Source organism: Sapajus apella, unplaced genomic scaffold, assembly GCF_009761245.1.
Source record: "Sapajus apella isolate SASKATOON/1434 unplaced genomic scaffold, GSC_monkey_1.0 scaffold43, whole genome shotgun sequence".
Classification (NCBI taxonomy): Eukaryota; Metazoa; Chordata; class Mammalia; order Primates; family Cebidae; genus Sapajus; species Sapajus apella.
Window position 1 is genome coordinate 10,096,802 of NW_022436983.1, and position 23,676 is coordinate 10,120,477.

General features: G+C 48.7%; 1 protein-coding gene across 2 annotated transcripts; it reads left to right on the plus strand.

Annotated features, from left to right (window-relative positions):
- The first annotated feature begins 1,978 nt into the window (after positions 1–1,978).
- On the plus strand, positions 1,979–20,718 carry NECAP2 (NECAP endocytosis associated 2). 2 transcript variants are annotated; one of them, XM_032300537.1, is made up of 8 exons: positions 1,979–2,152; positions 5,555–5,655; positions 9,130–9,234; positions 9,323–9,404; positions 10,357–10,465; positions 12,720–12,897; positions 15,736–15,820; positions 19,496–20,718. In XM_032300537.1, the coding sequence occupies exons 1-8, from the start codon at positions 2,061–2,063 to the stop codon at positions 19,536–19,538; spliced, it is 795 nt and encodes a 264-aa protein (XP_032156428.1). In that variant the 5' UTR covers positions 1,979–2,060; the 3' UTR covers positions 19,539–20,718. The 2 variants fall into 2 exon arrangements, with proteins under 2 accessions (XP_032156428.1, XP_032156427.1); XM_032300536.1 differs by lacking the exon at positions 15,736–15,820.
- The last annotated feature ends 2,958 nt before the right edge of the window (positions 20,719–23,676 follow it).

The window sequence follows — 23,676 nt, forward strand, 5'->3', positions numbered from 1 at the left end:
GTGAAATAAGAGACACAAAAGCCTAATATTGCATGACTCCACTTGTAAGAGGTATCTAAAATGGGCAAATTCATAGAAAGTAGGACAGAGGTTACCAAGGGATGGGGCAGGAGGTAATGGAGTTATTGCTTAATGGGTGTGACGTTTCTGTTTGGGATGATGAAAAATTCTGGAAAGCATGGTATGGTTGCACAATATTGTGAATGTACTTGATTTCACAGCATTGCACTCTTAAAATGGTAATTTTATGTTATATATATTTTACAATAAAAATGTAAGTGGTTAGATCAATCCTATAATAAAAAGCTTATAAAAAAATGAGTAGAAATGGCCAGGCACGGTGGCTCATGTCTGTAATTCCAGCACTTTGGGAGGCCAAAGCGGGTGGATCACTTGAGGTCAGGAGTTTGAGAACAGCCTGGCTAACCTGGTGAAATCCCTGTCTCTACCAAAAAAATACAAAAATTAGCCAGGTGTGGTGGCAGGCGCCTGTAATCCCAGCTACTTGGGAGGCTGAGGTAGGAAATCGCTTGAACCAGAGAGGCAGAGATTGCAGTGAGCTGAGATCGTACCACTGCACTCCAGCCTGGGCAACACAGTGAGACTCCGTCTGGAAAAAAAAAAAAAAAAAAAGCAAAAGTAGAAGGAGTTAGAGTGAGAGAGAAAAGGAAAGAAGGGGTGTGGAAAGTTTTGGGTCTTCAGTGAGTCAGGGATTTGGGATCAGCTGTGCCCCACATAGAGAATGGCACATTGTAGGCACTCAACTCACATAATGAATGAGAGAATGGTAGGGAAGGAGGGATTTTGAGAATTTGGCTACGGTAAACATAGTATCTCCCAGAATATTCTGGGAGAAATCGAAGTCAAGACTGGTATTCTTAGCTGGGCGCAGTGGCTCATACCTATAATCCTAGAACTTTGGGAGGCTGAGGTGGGTGGATCATGAGGTCAGGAGTTCGAGACCAGCCTGGCCAATATGATGAAACCCCATCTCTAATAAAAAATAAAAATAAAAAATTAGCCGGGCACAGTGGCACATGCCTTTAGTTCCAGCTACGAAGGAGAATCGCTGGAACTCAGCAGGCAGAGGTTGCAATGAGCTAAGATCACGCCACTGCCCTCCAGCCTGGGCGACAGAGGGAGACCCCATCAAAAAGACTGGAATTCTTTTTTCTTTTTGTTTTTTGAAACAGAATACTGCTCTGTCACCCAGGCTGAGGTGCAGTGGCACAATTTCAGCTCACCATAACCTCTGCATCCCGGGTTCAAGCGATTCTAGTGCCTCAGCCTCTGGAGTAACTGGGACTACAGGCATAAGCCACCAAGCCCAACTAATTTTTGTATTTTTAGTAGAGACGGGGTTTCACCATGTTGGCCAGGCTGGCCTCGAACTCCTGACCTCAAGTGATCCACCGACCTTGGCCTCCCAAGGTGCTGGGATTACAGGCGTGAGCCACCGCGCCAGGCCTGGATTCTTCTTAAATTACTTGTGTTACTAAACTTTACTTCTTTGACTACAACTCGTTGTTGAGGTGTGGCCACACAGGGCCCTGAGCACATACGTGGGTTCCCATAGGTGAAGCATGGTGGGCGGTAGGGTAAGGGCGCTTAATTTGGTGGATCAGGTGACAGCTGAACCTTAACAGTCAGGAGAGGAAAGCACATCCAGGCTAGGGCGGAGTGGAGGCAAAGGCTGGCGGACAGAGATGCTGCAGGGTGGGCTACAGTTTTGCCTCTAGGCCAACTGGGTCCCAGGCCTAAGAACTGAAGCGATGGGGATGATCCACACCCAGACCACGGGTTATGGAGGGTCCGTATATGGCGGGGTCCCGGGCGCTTTCTCTGCGTTAGAGGGTGTCTGGAGGGAGAGCGAAGCCTCCGGAGGTGGCCCGCCGCGTGTCTTGAGCCAGGCCTCCAGCAGAGGGCACACAAAAGAGGCGGCGCTGAGGCCCCCCTAGCTGCCGCTCTAGCCAACCTGGTCACAGAGTCGCACCGCTTCCGGCCGTAGAACGGGGGAACGGTGGAAGGAGCCGGAAGTCCGGTGGGCTCCAGGCGTCGCGATGGAGGAGAGCGGGTACGAGTCGGTGCTGTGTGTCAAGCCTGACGTCCACGTCTACCGCATCCCTCCGCGGGCTACCAACCGTGGCTACAGGTGACTCCCCGCCGCCAGACCAGGCTAGCTCCGATTTAACCCTTTCTCCGCCACCCGGACACACCCACTGCGGGAACCGAGGACATCCCTGGCCAGTGTAGGGGCGAGAGGGAGCTAATGCTGCTGCTTCTTCCAGTTACAGGCCCGAGCAGGGAGGCGGACCCAGAGTTCCGGCCGTCTCAGCACGACGCACGGGACTCCTGGCGGCGGGGGAAGGCGTTAAAGCCGTGTCTAGTACTTGGGGAACCCGGGTGGGCTGCCGGGTACCTATCCTTGGTCGAGGGTGGTGGTGTCGTAGATGCTTCTCTTTCAGCGCTAACCGATGGCCTTGAAGGGATCTTTGAAAAGCTTTAAGCGGGGAGGTGCGCTATCACAGACGGAAATCCCCGAGAGGAGGGGAGGGAGCCCAGAGCCGGCCGAAAGGACTCGTCCAGGGTAGCTTTAAGCTGACGGTCGAAGCCCAAGGCCCCCTTCCTACTCAGATCCCTTCCCACGAATTTCACCCTTGAACCCAGCCTGGGACAGTTGGGAAGATCCCATCTACATTTCTCTAATCTCTACCTGAGACTAATAAACATACATGCTTGTAAACATACAGAGTATCTCTGCAAGGGAACACAGGAAACTGCCCTGGGGAGGGGAACCGCGCGGTTGGAAGGAGACTTCCTTTCCCTTTTATACTATTTGCATTTTGTTACCCTTTGTATGCGTTATCTATGCAAACGAGACGAAAAATATTAAAAGAAAAAAGATATGCTTCATACAGACAACTTGGCCTATGGCTGTTTTGTGCCGCTGAGTGGTGGTGGGGAGTGCTCGTATGTGCTGGGGCCTGGGTGGCTCTTGAAGGCGATGGTTGTCCAAGTTTTTCGGAAATACAGGATTGGCCTGCACCACAAGAATGATGGAGTGTCCACATATCCTCTTGTTACTTTCCAGTTGTGTTACCATGGGCTCATAGCTGATTTTATCGTGAAAAGATGTGTTAGTGAACACTACATTCATGAGATATTTTAAAATAGTATTGAAACCAAAATAACAGCAGTAACCAGAATACATTTGCTTTCTGTCCTCACACTGGAGATGGACCATGAAACCGTTGATGGTCGTTTACCCCCGTCCCCTGTTGTGTCTTCAGTAGGATGAGTTTGTTTCCTCTTGGTGCCCCAGAGAGCGAGGTTACAAATTGTCAGGACTGGCTGGTTTGGCTTAGAGGAAGCTACCAGTGCCTGCACCTAAGTCTTGGAGCTGTCCTTAGCCTGAATCTCAGGCCTGGTAAGAGGAACTGAGTCTGCTGATTTTCTGAATTGAGAGTCTGCATTTGTGCAGCTCTGGAGAACTGGCATAGGGACTTCCAAGAAGAGTCTCCCAGAAACACCCGCAATTTTTGCTATTTGGGGATTTTACTGACCTTTTCGTGGAACTAAAATGTGAAGTTATTATTTTTTTTCTGTTTTGATAGAGTTATAATGAAGTTATTGCTTTAAAAGAGCCAAAACAGGGCCAGGCACGGTGGCTCATGCCTGCAGCACTTTGGGAGGCAGAGGCGGGTGGATCACTAGATCAGGAGTTGGAGACCAGCCTGGCCAACATGGTAAAACCCTGTCTTTACTGAAAATACCAAAATTAGCTGGACGTGGTGACAGGCACCTGTAGTCCCAGCTACTCTGGAGGCTGAGGCAGGAGAATGCTTGAATGTGGGAGGCGGAGGCTGCAGTGAGCTGAGACCGTCCCTCAGCACTCCAGCCTGGGCAACAGAGCGAGACTCCACTTCAAGAAAAAAAAAAAAAAAACTGCCAAAACCGCTGGCTGTGGGGGCTCAGGCCTGTAATCCCAACACTTTGGGAAGCCTAGGCGGGAGGATTCCTTGAGCCCAAGACTTCAGGACCAGCTTGGGCAACATAGTGAGACCCTATCTCTTAATTTTTTTTTTTTTTTTTAAATTAGCTGGGTGTGTTGGTACACACCTGTACTCAGGAGGGAGGATCTCTTGAGCTCAGGAGGTTGAGACTTCAGTGAACCGTGGTTGCACCACTGCACTTCAGCCTGGGTGACAGAGTGAGACCCCGTCTCAAACAAATCAGAGCCAAGAGAGGCATTGCTGTCCAGGCTTGGTGGCTCACGCCTGTAATCCCAACACTTTGGGAGGCCGAGGCGGGCAGATCATGAGGTCAGGAGTTTGAGACCAGCCTGGTCAACATGGTGAAACCTCATCTGTTCTAAAGATACAAAAAATGAGCTGAGTGTGGTGGTGCGTGCCTGTAATCCCAGCTACTTGGGAGGCTGAGGCAGGAGAATCGCTTGAACCCGGGAGGCGGAGGTTGCAGTAAGCTGAGGTCGCACCATTGCACTCCAGCCTGGGCAACCGGGCGAGACTCTGTCTCAAAAAAAAAAAGCATTCCTGTAGGTTCATGGTTTTTCCTGGGTTGCTTCCTAAGCACCCATTCACTTTTCTCACATGTACTGTTGTTCTCCTTTTCTCTTCTGGTGATTGCTCCCCACTGTCTTTTTCCTTCAAGATAGTCTCACTGGTCTCAAAGGGTCACTCTGACCACTGCAGTCGAGCAATGTCAGAAATAGAAACAGGTGGCCGGGCGCTGTGTGTGACGCCTGTAATCCCAGCACTTTGGGATGCCAAGGCAGGTGGATCATGAGATCAAGAGATCGAGACCATCCTTGCCAACATGGTGAAACTCTACTAAAAATACTCTACTAAAAATCCAAAAATTAGCTGGATGTGGTGGTGCGTGCCTGCAGTCCCAGCTACTTGGGAAGCTGAGGCAGGAGAATTGCTTGAACCCTGGTGGCAGAGGTTGCAGTGAGCTGAGATTATTGTGCCATTTCACTCTAGCCTGGGCAACAGAGTGAGACTCTGTCTCAAAAAGAAAAAGAAACAGAAACAGGTTTTTGCAGCTGCTTCCTCTACAGAAAGGAAACTGGAAGGAAGTCCTATCCAGAGGAGGACTCTGGTCTAGAGAATGGGTCCCCCATCGACAACATACTGTGTTTTTGTATGGCTCATACCTAAGAATGGTTTTTACATTTTTTTCAATGGTTTGGAAAATTTTTAAAGGAGAATATTTCAAACTGGGAACGTTATATGAATTTCAGGTTTCAGTGTCTACAGTTTGATTGAAATACAGCTGTGCTCAGTAGAAAACATTCATTTAAGATACCTAAAGCATCAACATGTGCATATACCATATTGCTTTTACTCTACAGCATCACAGATGCCTTGTGACAGGCTGTGTGGTCTGAAAAGCCAAAAATATTTACTGCCTGACCCTTTACAGAAAATGTTTGCCAACCCTTGGGCTAGAACAAGCAGTCCTTTCCATCCCCAGCATTGGGGTCACGAAGCAGGAGCCTCTGGCAGAGGTTCAGTGGTGTTTGTCTCTTCAGGGCCGCGGAGTGGCAGCTGGACCAGCCATCATGGAGTGGCCGGCTGAGGATCACTGCAAAGGGGCAGATGGCCTACATCAAGCTAGAGGACAGGACCTCAGGTAACCGTAAGGGAGGCCGCTCCAAGCTGAGGGGGCGCACTCCCACTTTATGAAGGGAGAGTTGGCCTGGTCTGACCAGGCTGCTCAGGGGTCATGGGAACCTGTCCTGAAAGTCAGAGATGTGTGTGTACCTTTAAGCTGTACCATTCCCTCACCTTAGTTGTAGAATGTACTGTCCCCGGGTGTAAAAACGAGTATTTCCTGTCAAACACCAGTTCTTTTTAGGAGTCCTCAGGAAAAGGTGGAGGCCAAGGAAAGGAGACTGCAGCTTGGTCTGGGTAGGAAGTAGGAAGCCCTGGAATGGACCTTGAAGACAGGCGGGGTGAAGATACACAGCCTCTACCGCTGGGCTCTGCTTCCTACAGAGGAATTGTTTATCAACGCAGCCGAAACTCCCAGAGCTGACCACACCCATTCACTGAAGGAGCTGAAAACTGTCCTACTCAGCTCTTTCTGTAGGGAGAGGACAAGCTGAGCTGGGTTGTGTTGGGGTCAGCTGGCAGAGATCGTCTTGAGGGAGACTTCAGAAGTCCTGGGCCACCAGTGCCTCTGGAGTCCCCCTAGCCGTGACCCCGAGTGGGTTCAGACATAGTGCTGGCCCAGTCAGGTGCCACAACATTCAGTCATTTTTTTTTAATCTGTAGAGATTTTCCTTTGTAGAGCAGAAGAAAGTGCAAAAGTTTAGAGACAGAACTGGCTGCCTCTTCTCAGAACTATGTTCTGCCTGAGCTGCTGGACGTTGGGTGAGCCATGTGACCTCTGGAGCCTTGGCCTCCTTCTTGTTGAAATGAGGATCATATTAGTTCCTCCTTCATAAGAGTGTTGGAGACAGGAAGTGAGCAGTTATTTATCTAATCGCTTTATGAACTGCAAGGCAACCCAAAGCATTGATTTGTTCTTTGGGAACTTGGGTACTGGCGGCAGAGGAGTTTGAAGAGGCAGCTGCCATGGCCAGACCAGAAGATTTTAGCTGGAGAATTGCTGGGATATCCCAGGTAGTGTCATGAGAGAATGGTAACACCTCTCGTTCTCTGCGGAATTTGGGAACTGTGACTTTAACATGACTGCCTAATGTAACAGCCACTGCCCAGGGCTGAGCCTGCCCTGTGGGACCCACCCTAAGGTGCTCTTAGCTTAAGGTCATACCTGGGTCACGTTAGTCTCTGACCTTCCCATGAGGTAATGAGCATATCACTCTAGGCCCGGCTTTCTCAGCCTCAGCACTGTTGACATTTGGGGCCAGATGGGTCTTTGTTTTGGAGAGCTGTGGAGCCCACTGAGGATATTTAGCAGCACCCCCCGAGTTGTGACAATCAAAATTATCTCTAGACATTGCTAGATGTCTCTTGGGGACAGGGGAGCAAAATCGCCCCTGATTGAGAACTGCTATAGGCTGAAGGTATCTTGTTGAGGTTGGAACAGAAGGCAGATAAATTGACAAGCTGCAGATTCTAGGGCTGTTGGTTTTGAATCAGTTCAGCCTTGATTACAAAATTACCTCTAGGCCGGGCATGGTAGCTCATGCCTGTAATCCCAGCACTTCAGGAGGCCAAGACAGGTGGATTACTTGAGCCCATGAATTCCAGACCAGCCTGGACAATATGGCAAAACCCTGTCTCTAATAAAAATACAAAAGTTAGCCAGGTGTGGTGGTGCACACCTGTGATCCCAGCTACTTCGGAGGCTGAGGCACAAGAATCACTTGAACCAAGGAGGTGTAGGTTGCAGTGAGCTGAGATTTTTGCCACTGTACTCCAGCCTGGGTGACAGAGCAAGACTGTCTGAAAAAGAAAACAAAAACACAAAAAACAAAGTTACCTCGAAACCACAGGACTCAGTAGAAGGTATTTGGCTAAATACTTAAAGCACCAGCCAGGTGTGACTCATGCCTGTAATACTAGGGCTTTGGGAGACCAAAGTGGGAGGATCACAAGGCCAGGAGTTAGCAGCCTGGACCGCATATCGAGACCCTATCTCTAATAAAAGAAATTGAGTGGACATGGTGGCATGTGCCTGTATTCCCAGCTGTTCGAGAGGCTGAAGCAGGAAGATTGCTTGAGCCCAAGAGTCGAGGCTACAGTGAGCTATGGTCCGCTGCACACTGCACTCCAACCTGGGCAACAGAACATGACCCTGTTTCTTTTTTTTTTTTTGGTCACCCTGGCTGGAGTGCAGTGACGCAGTCTCAGCTCACTGCATCCTCCGACTCTCCTGGGGTTAAGGGATCCTCCTGCCTTAGGCTCCCAGGGAGCTGGGACTAAATGTGCATGCCACCATGCTTGGCTAATTTTTATATTTTTTGTAGAGACGGGTTTCCCCATGTTGCTCATGCTGGTCTCAAATTCCTGGGCTTGGCTGGGTGCAGTGGCTCATGCCTGTAATCCCAGCACTTTGGGAGGCTGAGGCGGGCAAAACACTTGAGGTCAGGAGTTCAAGGCCAGCATGGCCAACATAGTGAAACCCCACGTCTACTAAAAATACAAAAATTGGCCAGGTGCGGTGACGGGCACCTGGTTAGATTCCGGCAATTGAATCTAAAACTCCGCTACTCGGGAGATTGAGGCAGGAGAATTCTTTGAACCTGGGAGGCAGAGGTTGCAGTGAGCTGAGGTCACGCCACTGCAATCCAGCCTGGGCAATAGGACGAGACTCCATCTCAGGGGTAAAAAAAAAAAAAAAAAGGTATAAATCATATTTCTGGGCTCAAGCAACATATCCTACTTCAGCCTCCCACAGTGCTGGGACCACACCCAGTCCATGACCCTGTTTCTAAAAGACAAAACAAAAAATACTAAAAGCACTAACAGAGGTCAGCACATGTGAAAAACTGATGCCTGTTATAAATGCTCGTGGAAGTTTTAGGTTGCACTGCACCTGGGGAGTGCTGTAGTTGACAATGGGATGTGTTTCACAAAGGATCCTTTTAAAGCTAATCACACTTACCCTGTAATTAGGATTGAATTAAATCAGCCTGCTTCAGATTGTCTATGGGTGTGAAAACTTCCTCCCTTCTTTCCATGGGGCTCACTGGCCCCTCTTACTGTCCTGCCACAGGCACTAGGCCTAGTCAGCAGGTGTACCTAGGGCAGGGCTCACCTGTTCTAGGACACTCAGGGTTTGGGCAGGTAATGTAAGTAGGTAAAGCAGATGGAACGGGTGGGCTAGCAGCTCCAGCTTATTCTCAGGTAGGCTTGGAGGCTCAGCATTGATAGAGGTTAATTTTAAGAGAAGCCAGGCAAAATACTAAACTGTGGGCTAGATTTGACCTGTAAGCCATCTCTAACTTAAATCTTTCCTTGGTTATATTTTCTGTGTCTTCCCTTTAGCAAGAATGGATTTGATTTGAATCCCAGAGTAAGGTTTGCCAATCTGTCTCAGCTGGCTAGAGGTGCCTTGCAGGAAAAAGGCCCAGTGGTATGGTAGAAACACCTGGCTGGAAAGGGGCTCAGGGCTCAGCCTGACCTGTGCTTTCAGGGGAGCTCTTTGCTCAGGCCCCAGTGGATCAGTTTCCTGGCACAGCTGTGGAGAGCGTGACGGATTCCAGCAGGTACTTCGTGATCCGCATTGAAGATGGAAACGGTAGGCATGGGTCCTTGTGCTTCCTCCTCTTGAGAAAGGTTTTCTATGCCTTTGGAAGGTGGGATTGATATTTTTTTGTCCCCCCCAGGGCGACGGGCGTTTATTGGAATTGGCTTCGGGGACCGAGGTGATGCCTTTGACTTCAATGTTGCATTGCAGGATCATTTCAAGTGAGTGGTTCTGGGAGATACATGCTCATGCCCCTGCCTTCTTTCCCTGGGCAGAATGATCTTCCAGGTTAGGATACCCAACTGGTTGTGTGTGATTTGTCTGGCAGCAGAGACTCAGGAAAACCCAGGGCAAGCCACCTCTCTTCTCTGCCAATGTTCGTCTCTGCTCTAAAGCCTTTTCCTTTACCCAGGGCCGATCTCTACCATACTGGCCTTCAGGCCTGCCACCTGTCTTCCCTTACCAGGCCCCTGAGCAGCCAGAGTCCTCATGAGGCTCCTGTGACCTTTCTGGGCCTGCTCCTCCATGTAGTCAGTGGTGCTTGGATTCCCAGGGCACCCAGCAGATGCCCTGATGTCCTTTTCTGAAGCTAAGGGACAGGGCAGGAAGCCCTCCTCCACCATCTGCAGGGCCCCACCTCACACTGCCAGTGGGTGGGCTGTGCCCAGCCACTCGTGTGGGTGCCTCTGGCTCTTCCCTGACCTGGAGATGCTGGGTGGTGTGGTATGGAGGGTGGGTGACCTTTGTGTTGCCCTCTACTTCTGGGTATCTGTCTTGTCTCCCATCTGCCTCCTGAGTGTTCAGGGGTGTGTAGAGATCACATCTTAGTTCCCAGGCCACAAGCTGCAGAGGGAAGGGCAGGCTCTCACGTGTCCCAGAGACGAGTGTTAGGACCCTCTATGCAAGTGATCTCACTGAACTCGTAGCTATCTTGAAGACCAATAGAATTGTTGGCATATTTTGCTGACAAGGAAACCAGTGCGCATGCAGCTACTTAAGTGCCAGAGCAGGATTTGAATTCAGGCCTCACTCCCAAGCCTGCACTCTTTCTACCACCCCATCTCCCTATGAGCCTCAGCCTGGACTGATGGCAGGCAGCAGTGAAGTGAGCCAGTGATTGCAGGGCAGCTGGTCTCTTCCTTCCTTACCGTTTTCCTCATGTTCTCTCCCCAGGTGGGTGAAACAGCAGTGCGAATTTGCAAAACAAGCCCAGAACCCAGACCAAAGCCCCAAATTGGACCTGGGCTTCAAGGAGGGCCAGACCATCAAGCTCAACATCGCAGTGAGTTCCACCCTTGCTTGGCCGTGGTGGCCATGGTCACGTGATATTTGTGGCCAACCAGTCCAGAGCCCATCGCTCCCCTTACAGTTCAGCTCCTTCAGTTCAGCAAATGTTCAGTGAGCATCTGCCTTGTGCCAGGTCCTGCACCAGGGGTGAACGAGAGACCTCTGCTGTCATGGAGCTCAGAGTTGAGTTGAGACAAGCAGGTAAAGATGTGATTACAACATGGCAGGAAAGGTTCCATGACTGAGGGGTGCCCTGGGTGCTAGAGGAAGGGCATGCAGCCCATAGTTGTGAGAACCAAGGAAGGCTTCCTGGAAGAAGGGACCTGTAGGCAAGGGAAGAATGATCAAAGGGTGGTTCACACAGGAACAGCAGATGCAAAGCCTCTGAGCTGAGGAGCATCAGTCACTTGCTGCCAGAGATGGTGTTTCTGTCCTAGCTATTAGAGTGGATCAGAGGGACTCGTGTGTTCATCCCAGGCTGCGTCTTGAATAAGGAAGATTTGGGAGAGTTCTGTCGGGAAGCCGTTGAGGTGGGCACTAGGAGTCCTGCACGGCTTCTGCTGATGGTGTTATCCTGGCTCCCAGGTCTTTGTTCTGAGCTACTCTGCCTCTGGCTTTTCCCCTTTCAGCTCCTATTCATAGGAACAGGTTGGGCTGGGCTGGGCTCAGTTGCCTAAAGTTGGCCTTTACTTGGCTGCAAGGGTGGAGTGGGGAGATGAAATCAGAGTCATGATTTCGGGGACCCAAGGACCAAGTGGATTGGCTTTTGTTTTTGGCAGGAATACTGTGTTGAGATGTGTTTTTGAAGCTTTGTAACTCTGAAATAATGCTTTTCCTCTTACCATCTCTTTCTCCTCTTTTCTGCTTCATGCTGGTGATGATTTGGGATCCTTGAAGTTGGCCAGCTGGCCCTTAAGAGAGAAATGCAAGTCCAATCCAGTGGACTGGTTGGGATGTGATTCTTTCTCTCGCTTGGAGGCAACTAACATTTAATGAGCATCAGCTGTGGGCCAGGTAGTGTTTTTAGGTGTTTCTCATATGATTTAAACATCCTCTCCCTTTCCTCTATGAGATGAGGAAATAGAGGCTTAGGGAGAGTTGGGGACTTGCCCAGGGTGACAGAGCTAGAAATAGCTGGCACAGCGGGACTCACACTGAGGTCTTTGAGGTCTGTTGACTTCAGGGTTGGACTTACTATTCTTTCAAGCGACTGCTTTCCGTACAAGTAGGGAACACATTACCTTCATTCATCTGTGTGACTTGTGCTGGTTTCTGGCTCATGCTTTGGTACTCAGTTTTTTGTTTGTTTTTTTAAAGCATTTTCTTGAAGTATAGTATGCATGTAAAAAAGTGTACAAATCATAAATGCAGAACTCAGTGAAATTTTAAAAACCCAATTTATAAATTCACACCTAGCTCAAGAAGCAAAAGATTGCCAGCACTCTGGAGGTATCTCTCCTGATCCCTTCCATTAACTACCCTGAGTAACCACTATCCTGACTTCAGATACCCTAGATTTTGCTTGTTCTTAACTTTCATGAATGGAATCATACATCTAGTCCTGTTGTGGTGTGATTTCTTTCTTTTACTCAATGTCATTTTCGTGAGAGTCATCCATGGTGTTGCATGTAGTTTGTTCATTCTCATTGTTGTGGCATATACCATTGTGAGAATTTACCCAATTGATTTAAGTTTTACTGATGATGGACATTTGGGTAGTTTCCAGTTTGGGGCTATTAGAAATAGTGCTGCTGTAGATGTTTGAGTTCATGTCTTTTGATGCATATATGTATGATTTCTGTTGGTTTATATCTAGGAGTGGAATTGCAGAGTCATAAGTTTAAGTTCCTATGTTGAGCTTTATAGATCCTTTCAAATAATCTTTCAGAGTAGTTCAGCAGTTTACACTTTGACCAGCAGTGCATGAATGTTGACTCCATATCATAGTCAATACTTGATAATCTACATTTTAGCCATTCTGGCGAGAATGGCTGTCATTGTAGCTTTGATCTGCATTTCCCTGATGAATGAAGTGGGGTGCTGGGTTTTAAAATGAACCTTATTTGTGATAGATTCAGAATTATGATGCATTAGATATAGCCCGTAACAATGGGGGTGTTAGGTAGGGCCATCTTTTGGTTACACAGATGTTGGGGGTCTGGGGTCACCGTGGCCCTCCTCGTGGGGTTTTCTGGTGGCAGTGGGACTCCAGCAGGACTGGCTGATTTGCATTCCTCTTCCTTCTTTAGAACATGAAGAAGAAGGAAGGAGCAGCCGGGAATCCCCGAGCCCGGCCTGCCAGCACAGGAGGGTTGAGCTTGCTTCCCCCTCCCCCAGGGGGCAAAACCTCCACCCTCATCCCTCCCCCTGGGGAGCAGTTGTCGGTGGGGGGATCCCTTGTCCAGCCAGCAGTTGCTCCCACTTCAGGTCAGTGCTCAGTGGGTGACTGCTGGATCGGTACCGGGGGGGTCCTCTTCTCACTGGCAGCTGGGCCCCATGGTGTTCCCTCTGTCACACACACGAGTTCACCATGTAGTACCCGTCCGTGTCAAAGCAGAAGGCGGGTACCCAAAGCTGATCCTGCACACACTGGGTAAGGGGCTCCTCCTACTTCCCCTTTAGGGCTTTCTCCCTGCCCTGAGAGGCAGCAGCTGGGACTTGTTTGTTACTGTGACATCATCAGCGTGTCAGTTCCTGGTCTCTAGTGTCTGCCCAGTGGGTACTGAGTGAGTGCGTAATGGAGACATGGTCTCTGCTCATGTGTAGTGGGAGTGATGAGTCACAGCACAGAACCAAATATATAGGGCCTAGAGCCACCACCAGCCGGTGTGATCTGGGCGGCTTCACGGAAGAGGTGACATCGATCTGGACCTTGAAGGAAGGAGATGGATTGGGAGTGGTTGGCATTCCAGGCAGAGAGAAGAACATGAATGAGGCTCAGATTTTTAGACACCTGGTGTATTTAGGGAGATGGGTACAGCACAAGGTGTGCCAAGGTGAGTTGTGGGAAATGAGATTTTGTTTGGAGTGAGAACCTCGGGTCTGGGAAGCTGAGAGCATTTGCCCCAGCAGGTTGTGCTGAGGAGCCCTTAGGAGACCCTGGGATTCCAGAAGCAAGTGCCTAGCATTAGCCTCTGACCACGCTGGAGTGCCAGCCCTTTGCATCTACCTCCCGACCCTGACTGGCCCAGCTTGATGCTCCTGGCCTTCCCCGGGCTGGGGGATTGTCACTAGCCTGCGTTCTGCACACAGCTCTCCCTAGCTTGCAGGCAGGAAGCCGTCCTGCTTTCCTAAGAGTCCCCAACATCGGCTCCCCTATCTGGAGGTCATGCTTCAAACCTCAGCCCTGTGGGGAATGCTCCAGTCTGGAGAGTGGCAGAAGGGGCAGTCAGAGAATCCCTGCCGGATACCAGGAGCTGTTCTTTAAGGGTTATTTCTCAGAGTGGGGTCATAGGACCACTTGCCTTGGCATCGCAAGGGGGTATGGGCAAGAATCTGCATTCTTATGTCTAGTTTGTGTGTTGAGTAAAGTCTGAGAGCTGCTACCTTAGGCCTTCCCTCAGTTGCTGATGCATTTTTAACAGTTAATACGGCGTGCTTGCTGTGTGCCAGGTAAAGTTCTAGGCACAGGCCGGTACAGCGTCAAGTTCTGGCTCTCAAAGGCTTGTGTTCTGGTATCTGAGGCAGGCAGTTAGCATGTCTACAAACAAAATGGTGTCAGATGATAAGTCAGGAATAGCAATATTTATGGAGCGCTTACTATATGCTCCAGAATAATATGGTTGGGTTCAAATTTCAGCTTACCAGCTTTGTGATCTTTATTGATTTTTGAGATGGAGTCTCACTGTGTCACCCAGGCTGGAGTACAGTGGCATGATCTCAGCTCACCACAACCTCTGCCTCCCGGGTTCAAGCAATTCTCCTGCCTCAGCCTCCTGAGTAGCTGAGATTACAGGTGCCCACCACCATGCCTGGCTTATTTTTATATTTTCAGTAGAGACAGGGTTTCACCATGTTGGCCAGGCTGGCCTCGAACTCCTGACCTCAGGTGATTCGCCCGCTTTAGCCTCCGAAGTGCTGGGATTACAGGTGTGAGCCACGACGCCCAGCCTAGTTGTGTGATCTTTAGAAAATCACTTCTCCATGCCTCATTTTTCTCATCTGTAGGGTGGGGGAAGTAATGATACTTACAATATAGGTTTCTTGTGAGCTGGTCTGTGTACAGCACTTAGAATAATTTTTGGAACATTCTAAATGCTCACTGAATGTTAGCTCTCATTTTGTTGATATCGTTATTGTCACTCTGCTGGGCCTGTCCTAAGCATTCCGTGGATATTTAATCCTCACACTAGTTTCATGGAGTAGTTACTGTTATTTTTGCCATTTTAGAGGGAAGAAAATGGAAACTGAAATGACCTGCACAGACACGTGGCTGGTCCTGATCTGTCTCTCCCTAGGGGCTGGGTGAGGTTCAAAGAAGAGAATGTGTGTTGAGCATTTGATGTACTGTAACCAGTGAGGGCCCTAGTTTTATCTGTTCTCCTAGCCCAGAGCAAATTAGAAATAGCAAATTAGTGTGAAGGCGGAGGGTGGCAAACACAGGCCCTTCAGAAGGGCCAGTTGGCAGCACTGGGGGAGGTGCCAGAAAAGCACAAAAGCAGGCATTGCAGCCCCATGGTGCCACCCACCTTGGTAGAGAGATAGCAATGAGCCTCTGTGTTAGCTCTTTGGAACGCTCTTCCTGACCCCTACCCAGCTTGGGGCCTGGGACTTGGCATGTGGCTGGCACATAGTGTTCTCAGCTACTTGATCCAGACATGGTAGTGCAGGCTTGATATGAAGATGATCTTGCAGTTTTGGTGGACATTCTCCATTCAAGAAGCCAAGACAGGATATAGTATATGTTAAATAGATTTCAGCGTAAACAGTTGATAACAAAGTCAGCTTCAGGTATGCATGATAGATGACATGGGACTCACCACCCCCTACCGGCATCCCTCCTTCCACCTTGTATGTGGCTTTCTGCTTTTTCTCTAGAGCCCTCAAGGGCTGGTGAGAAGACCCTGGAAGTGTGGCAACTTTCGTTGCCCAAATGGTGTTTTGTTGCCCCAAATCATGTCTCTGTGTGGCTTTCCCAGCCACCTGGTGTCGTGAGACTGATCACTGAGTCTCATTATTTGGTCATGGACACAACCAGAAAGAGAGGTCTCTGACTCCCCTGTCCCCTCTTCTCTTCCTATGGGTCGGACTCGGGAACATCAATAGGAGGTGCTTCTGTACCCTGGCCACAGCCCAAGCCTGCCACCGCTGCCACCGCTGACATCTGGGGAGACTTTACCAAATCTACAGGGTGAGGAGGGCCATGTTCTGTGGTGGGACTGGTGACAGGGCTGCTGCTCTACAAACTTGGTATTGTTCCGGAACCCCTGTCTGCCTTCTGGTGTTATGGAGTAATAGTTTTGATTTGGATTTTCTATTTTTTTTGAGAGGGAGTTTCACTCTTGTTGCCAGCCTGGAGTGCAATGGCGTGATCTTGGCTCACTACAACCTCTGCCTCCTGGGTTCAAGCAATTCTCTTGCCTCAGCCTCCCAAGTAGCTGGGATTATAGGCACCCACCACCACACCTGGCTAATTTTTTTGGTATTTTTAGTAGCAATGGGGTTTCACCATGTTGGCCAGGCTGATCTCGAACTCCTGACCTCAGGCGATCCACCCTCCTTGGCCTCCTAAAGTGCTAGGATTATAGGTTTAAGCCACTGCGCCTGGCCTGATTTGGATGTTTTCAAGTCAGCCAGAGGACAAGAGCCCCAGCATGCCTGCTTTGGGTGGCACACTATTTCCATGGAGGTTTTGCTGCTCTCTGCTGCTGTGTACCCTGGGGCAACCTTTTGCAAATCTGGACCTTTCTTTTTGTTTGTTTGTTTGTTTTGGTTTTTTTTAAAGATGGGGTTTCACCATATTGGTCAGGCTGGTCTCAAACTCCTGACCTCAGGTGATCCGCCCACCTCAGCCTCCCAAAGTGCTGGGATTACAGGCCTGAGCCACCGCACCCAGCAAATCTGGACCTTTCAATCGCCTCCCCAAGTGCTTTGGCTTGTCCCCAGCACCTCCTTCTTCTCTCCCCCATCCCCCACCCCCAGCTTCCCTAAAATACTGGACCTAGAGTTCAGAACCAGGTTGCAGCCTGGGCCCATCCTCATAGGACCTGTGAGGCAAGGTGGCTTGTCTTCTCTGACTCCATAAGATTTCAAGACTGCACTTGGGGCAAGGGTGAAAAGACACCAAATTCCTTTTGCACTATTATTTATATTATTTATATGGACAGATTCTAGGACATGGGTCAGCATACATTTTCTTTTTCTTTTTTTAAGACAGGGTCTCCGTCACTCAGGCTGGAGTGCAGTGGCACGATCACGGCTTACTGCAACCTCAGTCTCCCATGTAGCTGGGTCTACAGGTGCACACCACCGCCAGCTATTTTTTGTATTTTTTTGTAGATATGAGATTTTGCCATGTTGTGCAGGCTGGTCTTGAGCTCCTGGGCTCAAGTGATCTGCCCACCTCAACCTCCCAGAGTGCTGGGATTATAGGCATGAGCCACTGTGCCCAGCCACATTTTCTGTAAAGAACTAGATAGCAAGTAGTTTAGACTATTCAGGCAGTGTGGTCTCTGTTCTGGCTACTCAGTTCAGCTCTTGTTGCACAAAAGCAGCCACAGACAAATGTAAACGAATTGGCATGGCTATGTGCCAATAAAACTTTATTTACAAAAACAGAGGCATGGGCCGGGCGTGATGGCTCATGCCTGTAATCTCAGCACTTTGGGAGTCCAGGCAGAGATCACCTGAGGTCAGGAGTTCGAGAACAGCCTGGACAACATGGTGAAACCCTGTTTCTACCAAAAATACAAAAGTTGGGCCAGGTGCGGTGGCTCACGCCTGTAATCCCAGCACTTTGGGAGGCCGAGGCCAGTGAATCAAGAGGTCAGGAATTTGAGACCAACCTGACTAACATGGTGAAACCTCGCCTCTACTAAAAACACAAAAATTAGCCGAATGCAGTGGCAGGTGCCTGTAATCCCAGCTACTCAGGAGGCTGAGGCAGGAGAATCACTTGAACTCAGGAGGTGGAGGTTGCAGTGAGCTGAGATCGCACCACTGCACTCCAGCCTGAGTGACAGAACAAGACTCTGTCTCAAGAAAAAAAAACCAAAAATACAAAAATTAGCTGGGCGTGGTGGCACAGCACCTGTATTCCCAGCTGCTTGGGAAGCTGAGGCAGGAGAATTGCTTGAACCCGGGAGGTGGAGGTTGCAGTGAGCCGAGATCATGCCACTGTAGTCCAGCCTGGGTAACAAGAGTGAGACTCCATCTCAAAACAAACAAAAAAACCAGAGCCATGAAACAACTACTTTAACCCTTTTCCTGCTTGCCCTGAGAAAACTTACCAGTGGCACTCGAGGCTGCAGCACTTACCCTGAGATAACTTTGCCACAAAATATATTGCTTTTATTATTATTTTCGCATTGCTCTAGTATATCAGTTTTTGAAACAGAAAGACCTCATTCTGTTTATAGCATTCTGTTCTTTTAGTAGTGGCATTTCTGTTTACAAAATATAGTAATTCTCTCTTTTTTTTGAGACAAGGTCTCACTCTGATTGCTTAGGCTGGAGTGCAGTGGCGTGATCTTGGCTTACTGCCTCCTTGCCCTTCCAGGCTCAGGTGATGGTCCCACCTCAGCCTCCTGAGTAGCTGGGACTACAGGCAAGTGCTACCACCCCTGGCTAATTTTTTGTATTTTTAGTAGAGGTAGAGTTTCGCTATATTGCCCAGGCTGGTCTCGATCTCCTGTACTCAAGCAGTCCACCTGCCTGGGCCTTCCAGAGTGCTGAGATTACAGGTGTGAACTACTTACCATGCCACGCCCAAAATATCGTAATTCTCGATTGCTGAAAATGTCAAATCCTAGAAAACGTAGCATTCTTACACGTGATGTTAACATTGTTCTTGAAGAGTTTTTAGCCTAAGATTCATTTGAGGAGGCCAGTTTTTCCAAAATAGACTGATGATTCACATGATTCTAAAATAACTCCAATAACAGTTTTCAATTTTACTTTCACATTCAAAATCAGATTTGCTTCAGCCTCAAAGAGTATGTTTATGTAAAATTAAATGAGGGCTGACGGTGAGTTGCACTCTTTTTTCCTAGATGGGAAGGGGTTAAGCCCTTTAGCCAGGCGTGTTGGCTCACACCTGTAATCCCAGCAATTTGGGAGGCCAAAGCAGGCGGGATCACTTGAGCCCAGGAGTTCGAGACCAGCCTGGGCAACATGGCAAAATCCCATCTCTACTAAAAGAAATACAAAAATCAACTAGTCACGTAGTTCCAGCTACTAGAGAGGCTGAGGTAGGAGGATTGCTTGAGCTCAAGAGGTTGAGGCTGCAGCGAGCCTTGACTGTGCCACTACACTCCAGCCTGGACAACAGAATGAGACCCTCTCTCAAAAAAAAAAAAAAAAAAAAAGTCTGGGCACTGTGGTTCATGCCTGTAATCCCAGCACGGAGAGGCTGAGGCAGGCAGATCACCTGAGGGTCAGAAGTTTGAGACCAGCCTGGCCAATATGGTGAAACTCCATCTCTACTAAAAATACAAAAATTATCCGGATGTGGTGGCGGGCACCTGTAGTCCCAGCTACTCGGGAGGCTGAGGCAGGAGAATCGTTTGAACTCAGGAGGTGGAGGCTACAGTGAGCTGAGATTGCACCACTGCACTCCAGCCTGGGTGACAGAGCCAGAGTCCATCTCAACAACAAAAATTTTGATAAATAAAGTTATATTAACTATTAAAAAAAAAAAGAAAAACCACTGGGGACCATATTTGGTCTCTGAGGCAAAGTTTGCTGACTGCTGCTCTTAGGAACTGGCTTCTTAGAGCTTTTTCTTTCCAGAGAAAAACCAGCTTTTATCTGCTTTGTATTTTCAAAGATCTGAACTCGTCCACCCTTCCCTGTCTTCTCTTTACAGATCAACTTCCAGCCAGACCCAACCAGGCTGGGTCCAGTTCTGACCTGAGCACAATTTTTCCTCATGTGACTTCTGGGAAGGAGCTCCCTCATCTGGGCCAAAGGAAGGAGGGCGAAGCATTCCTCAGCTGGCCTGTGTTTGGAGCATGAATCTCTCCTCTCTCCTTGCCTGGCTCTGTTGACAAACTGGGCATGTCTGGCAGTAAATTGGCATCATGTCACACTGTTTCCTGGGATTCAGTACACAAGAAGAAAAGCTCCAGGATCCCTGTCCCCGTCTGTCCTCTTGACATGAGAGACTCTGAGACTTCTTCTATCGCATTGACACGTATTAAACACAAGCCCCTAAAGCAAAAGAATGGGTTGAGTTTGCTGCCTGGATGCAGATCAGCCCTTCCTGATCTGCAGGTGTCAAGTAATCACTGTTCAGTGGGGGGCTTTCTTTACCCACACTGGCTGTAGCCACTTCAGTCCATCTGTCCTTACAGAGGAGGGGCTCCTTCCTGATTTTTAGCAGGTTTAGAGGCTACAGCTTGAGCTTACAACCAGGAGGGAAATTGGAAGGATTAAGCAGCTTTTAAAAATGCTTAAATGTTTTGCTTTGCTAATGTGCTGATCCTCACTAACTCATCTTTGCAAAAAGAACTGCTCCCTCAGTGTGCTCCAGCGGTGTCTCTGAAGGCATTCCTCACTGTCAGCGGCTGCCCTGAGTTTCAGGCAGCAGTGTTCATCTCTGGCCAGTTGTCTGGTTTCCATGTATTCTAGGCCATTTAGGCAACACAGAGCCAAGGCGGGTGCTGGAAGCCGGCTGGAATGGTGTTGGGGCAGGAAGGTGGAAGCTGTCGGCGTGGAGCTGTGGGAGTCAGCACTCCTGTCAGCTCGCGGCCCTCTGGGCTCACCAATTCACAACGCAGCTCCTGGCAGACTTGGGTTTCTCTCTGGTGGTTTCTAAAGTGCCTTATCTGCAAACAACTTCTTTCTTTTCTCCTTCAGGAACTGTGAATGACTAGCCGAAGGAGCTCAGTAAACTAGAAGTCCAGGGTTGCTTGGATTACTGGCTTGTAAGAAATCTGAATGCACCTCTGAAATTCCTTTTATCAACTTACCTCTCAGTTGAAAGATTTCTTTTTTCAAGGGTCAAGACCATGAACTGAAAAAAGTGTTGGCCTTTTTGTGGGACCAAATTTTTAAGATAAAATAAATATTTTTACTTCTGTCATTGTATGTGAAAGATGAACCTGTTTCTGGTAGCGTGGCTGCTAAACTCTCCAGCATGCCACAGCTAGACAGGTGGCTGCATCATTCACCAAGTGTCCATATTGAAAGTTCAGGGCCAGGGTGTCAGGTTGGCCAAAGTGAGGAAATCCAACCCTGTTGTCTAAGGCAGTCGGTAACCTCTCCTGTGTTCTCTAGGATAGTTGGGTCTTTTCATCATCTTTTGGGTGATGGGGAAGTAGTTGCTTGAATCACTGTGTGGGGCTTAATCTCCTCTTGTGGAGTCTTGTGATACAGGCTGCTGTGCTCGAGGGTCTGGCCCCTCCTTGCTTTCTGCCCTCCACCAAACCTACCCGCAGAAGCATCTCCCTAAGTAGTAAAGGGGTGCAGATGCCCAGAGCACACTGAGACCCTAAAGAATTCTCTAAAAGAATTAAAAATTTTTAAAAAGTCACAACACTTCTTTTGCCTGAGGATTCTGTAAGAAAGATGCAGTTTTTATTGTTATGGAAATAGCTACTCTGACTAAGAAACAGTGTAGAGAGGAGAAAAGAAATTGAAGATCCTCTTGCCCATTGAATAAGCATAAGGAGATTACATCAAAGGATCCTCAGGAGTAGTAACTTTTGTGTTGATTTCACATAGCATTAATGCCCTCTGGATGAGTTACTTTTAAGTACTTGGAGGGTGGAAATCAGAAAGGCTAGATGTAGAGGAAACTGCATTAGAAGTATGTACCATGGCTGGGCGTGGTGGCTCCTGCCTGCAATCCCAGCACTTTGGGAGGCTGAGGTGGGCAGCTCACCTGAGGTCAGGAGTTCGAGACCAGCCTGGAGAACGTGGTGAAATTCTGTCTACTGAAAATACAAAAAGCCAGGCATGGTGGTGCATGCCAGCTACTTGGGAAGCTGAGGCATGAGAATTGCTTGAACCCGGGAAGCGGGGGTTGCAGTGAGCTGAGATTGTGCCACTGTACTCCAGCCTGGATGACAGAGCAAGACTCTCTGAAAAAGGAAAAAAAAAAAAGAATTTTGTACCATTGAAGATCAGCACTTGGATTGTGGAGACAGACCGGGCCCTAGTATCTTAGGCTATCCCCTGGTTAGATGTGCGGCCACAGGCTGCACTTTCTTCTGAGCATCACTCCGATGAGGCACTAGTAGATGCTCATTGTATTGTTTGGCCTTATTACCTTTCTCTGGAGTCAGGTAACTACCCAGAACAGTTCGTCATGGTACAGAGGAGGAGGTGGCACAGCTGATGACACAGCTCTCAGGAATCTAGTCTGAAAAGCACCTTGAGGGGTCTGTGGCAGGAGCAAGGGACAGCTTGGTGCTCTGCATCACCAACTGGAATCCCAGCTGAAAAAAACTCGTAACAGGACCAGAATCTCCAGGAAAACTCAATCCCAAACCAGGCAACTCTTCAATTACACCTGACTGGAGTTTACGAATTGGTAGGTGGATGGTAGAAGATGGGTGCTTTTTTGGGGGGTATGCTAGACCTCAGTTTCCCTCTGCAGAATGGAAGGATTTGGATGCACTGGGAGGTGTGGCTGATAGACTCCCAGGTGGTCACCATGATCCTTACCTGCTGTTGACAGCCTTGTGTAATCCCTGCCCTTTGAGATGGGCTAGACCTATGACTGCTAACCTATGACTTGTCACAAAGGTGACAAGATGTTATTTTCATGGCTGCCTTATGTAAGACCGCAACATCCGCCTTGCTGAGAAATTCTCTTGCTGGCTTTGAAGAAGTAAGCTGTCATGTTGTATGAGCTGCCCTTGGGAGAGGGTCAGGTGGCCAGTTACTGAAGGTAGCTTCTGGCTGACAGCCAACAAGAAACTGAAGCTCAGTCCAGCAGTCTGCAAGAAAGCAAATGGTGCCAACAACCACACAAGCTTGGAGGCTGATCACTCCCAGGTAAGCCTTCAGATGAGACCCCAGTCATGACCAACACCGACTGCAGCCTTGCAGAGGCCCAGCTAAGCTGTGCCCAGATTCCTGACCCATAGGAACAGATGGTGAATGCATTGTGCTAAGTCGCTAAGTTTGTGGTAAGGTTATGCAGCAATAGATAACCAATACAAAGGTGAGCAAAGGGTGTTTGAGGTGGGAATCAGTGTAGAAAAGGGAATCTGGCTAGACTTCATAGCTATAGGGCCTTGGGAGGTCCCTTAATGTGCTCCTTTGGGCCTTCCTGTCCCCTTTAAGTAATGCTTATTGTTTATTGCTAAAGTAATGCTTACGCTCTGCTAGGCACGATTCTGTGCACTTACTTCATAAAACTCATTGCATCATCACAACAACCCAATGAGGTAAGGACTTGTCTTTTTGAGACAGAGTCTTTCTCTGTCGCCCAGGCTGGAATGCAGTGGAATGATGTCAGCTCGTTGCAACCTCCCCCTCTTGCCTTCAAGCAGTTCTGCCTCAGCCTCCGAGTAGCTGGGATTACCTCTGGCTAATTTTTTTGTATTTTCAGTAGAGATGGGGTTTCATCTTGTTGGCCAGGCTGATCTCAAATTCCTGACCCCAAGTGATCTGCCTGTGTTGGCCTCCCAAAGTGCTGGGATTACAGGTGTGAGCCACCACACCTGGCCAGTAAATACTTGTTTTAGCCTATTTGGGACTATGACAGTAATATAGGCTGGGTGGTGTATACACAAAAGACATTTTTTGTTCATAGTTCTGGAGGCTGGGAAGTCCAAGATCAAGGCACCAGCAGATTCGGTGTCTGGTGAGGCTGTCTTTTTGCTGTAATCTCACATGGTGGAAGGGGCACTAGAGTATTCTGAGGATTTTTTTTTTTAAGAGACGAAGTCTTGCTATGTTGACCAGGCTTGTATCAAACTCCCTGCCTCAAGTGATCCTTCTACCTTGGCTGCCCAAAGTGCTGGGATTAAAGGCATGAGCCACCACATAGGCTGCTTTTCTTTTTTTTTTTTTTTTTTTTTTTTTTTTTTTTTT

Bases quoted from the DNA above. Each gene is read 5' to 3' on its own strand.
- NECAP2 (XM_032300536.1), top strand. From the start codon at position 2,061: ATGGAGGAGAGCGGGTACGAGTCGGTGCTGTGTGTCAAGCCTGACGTC. The intron at 5,656-9,129 runs GTAACCGTAAGG...CTGTGCTTTCAG, and splicing joins GCTAGAGGACAGGACCTCAG to GGGAGCTCTTTGCTCAGGCC. The intron at 12,898-19,495 runs GTCAGTGCTCAG...TTCTCTTTACAG, and splicing joins AGCAGTTGCTCCCACTTCAG to ATCAACTTCCAGCCAGACCC.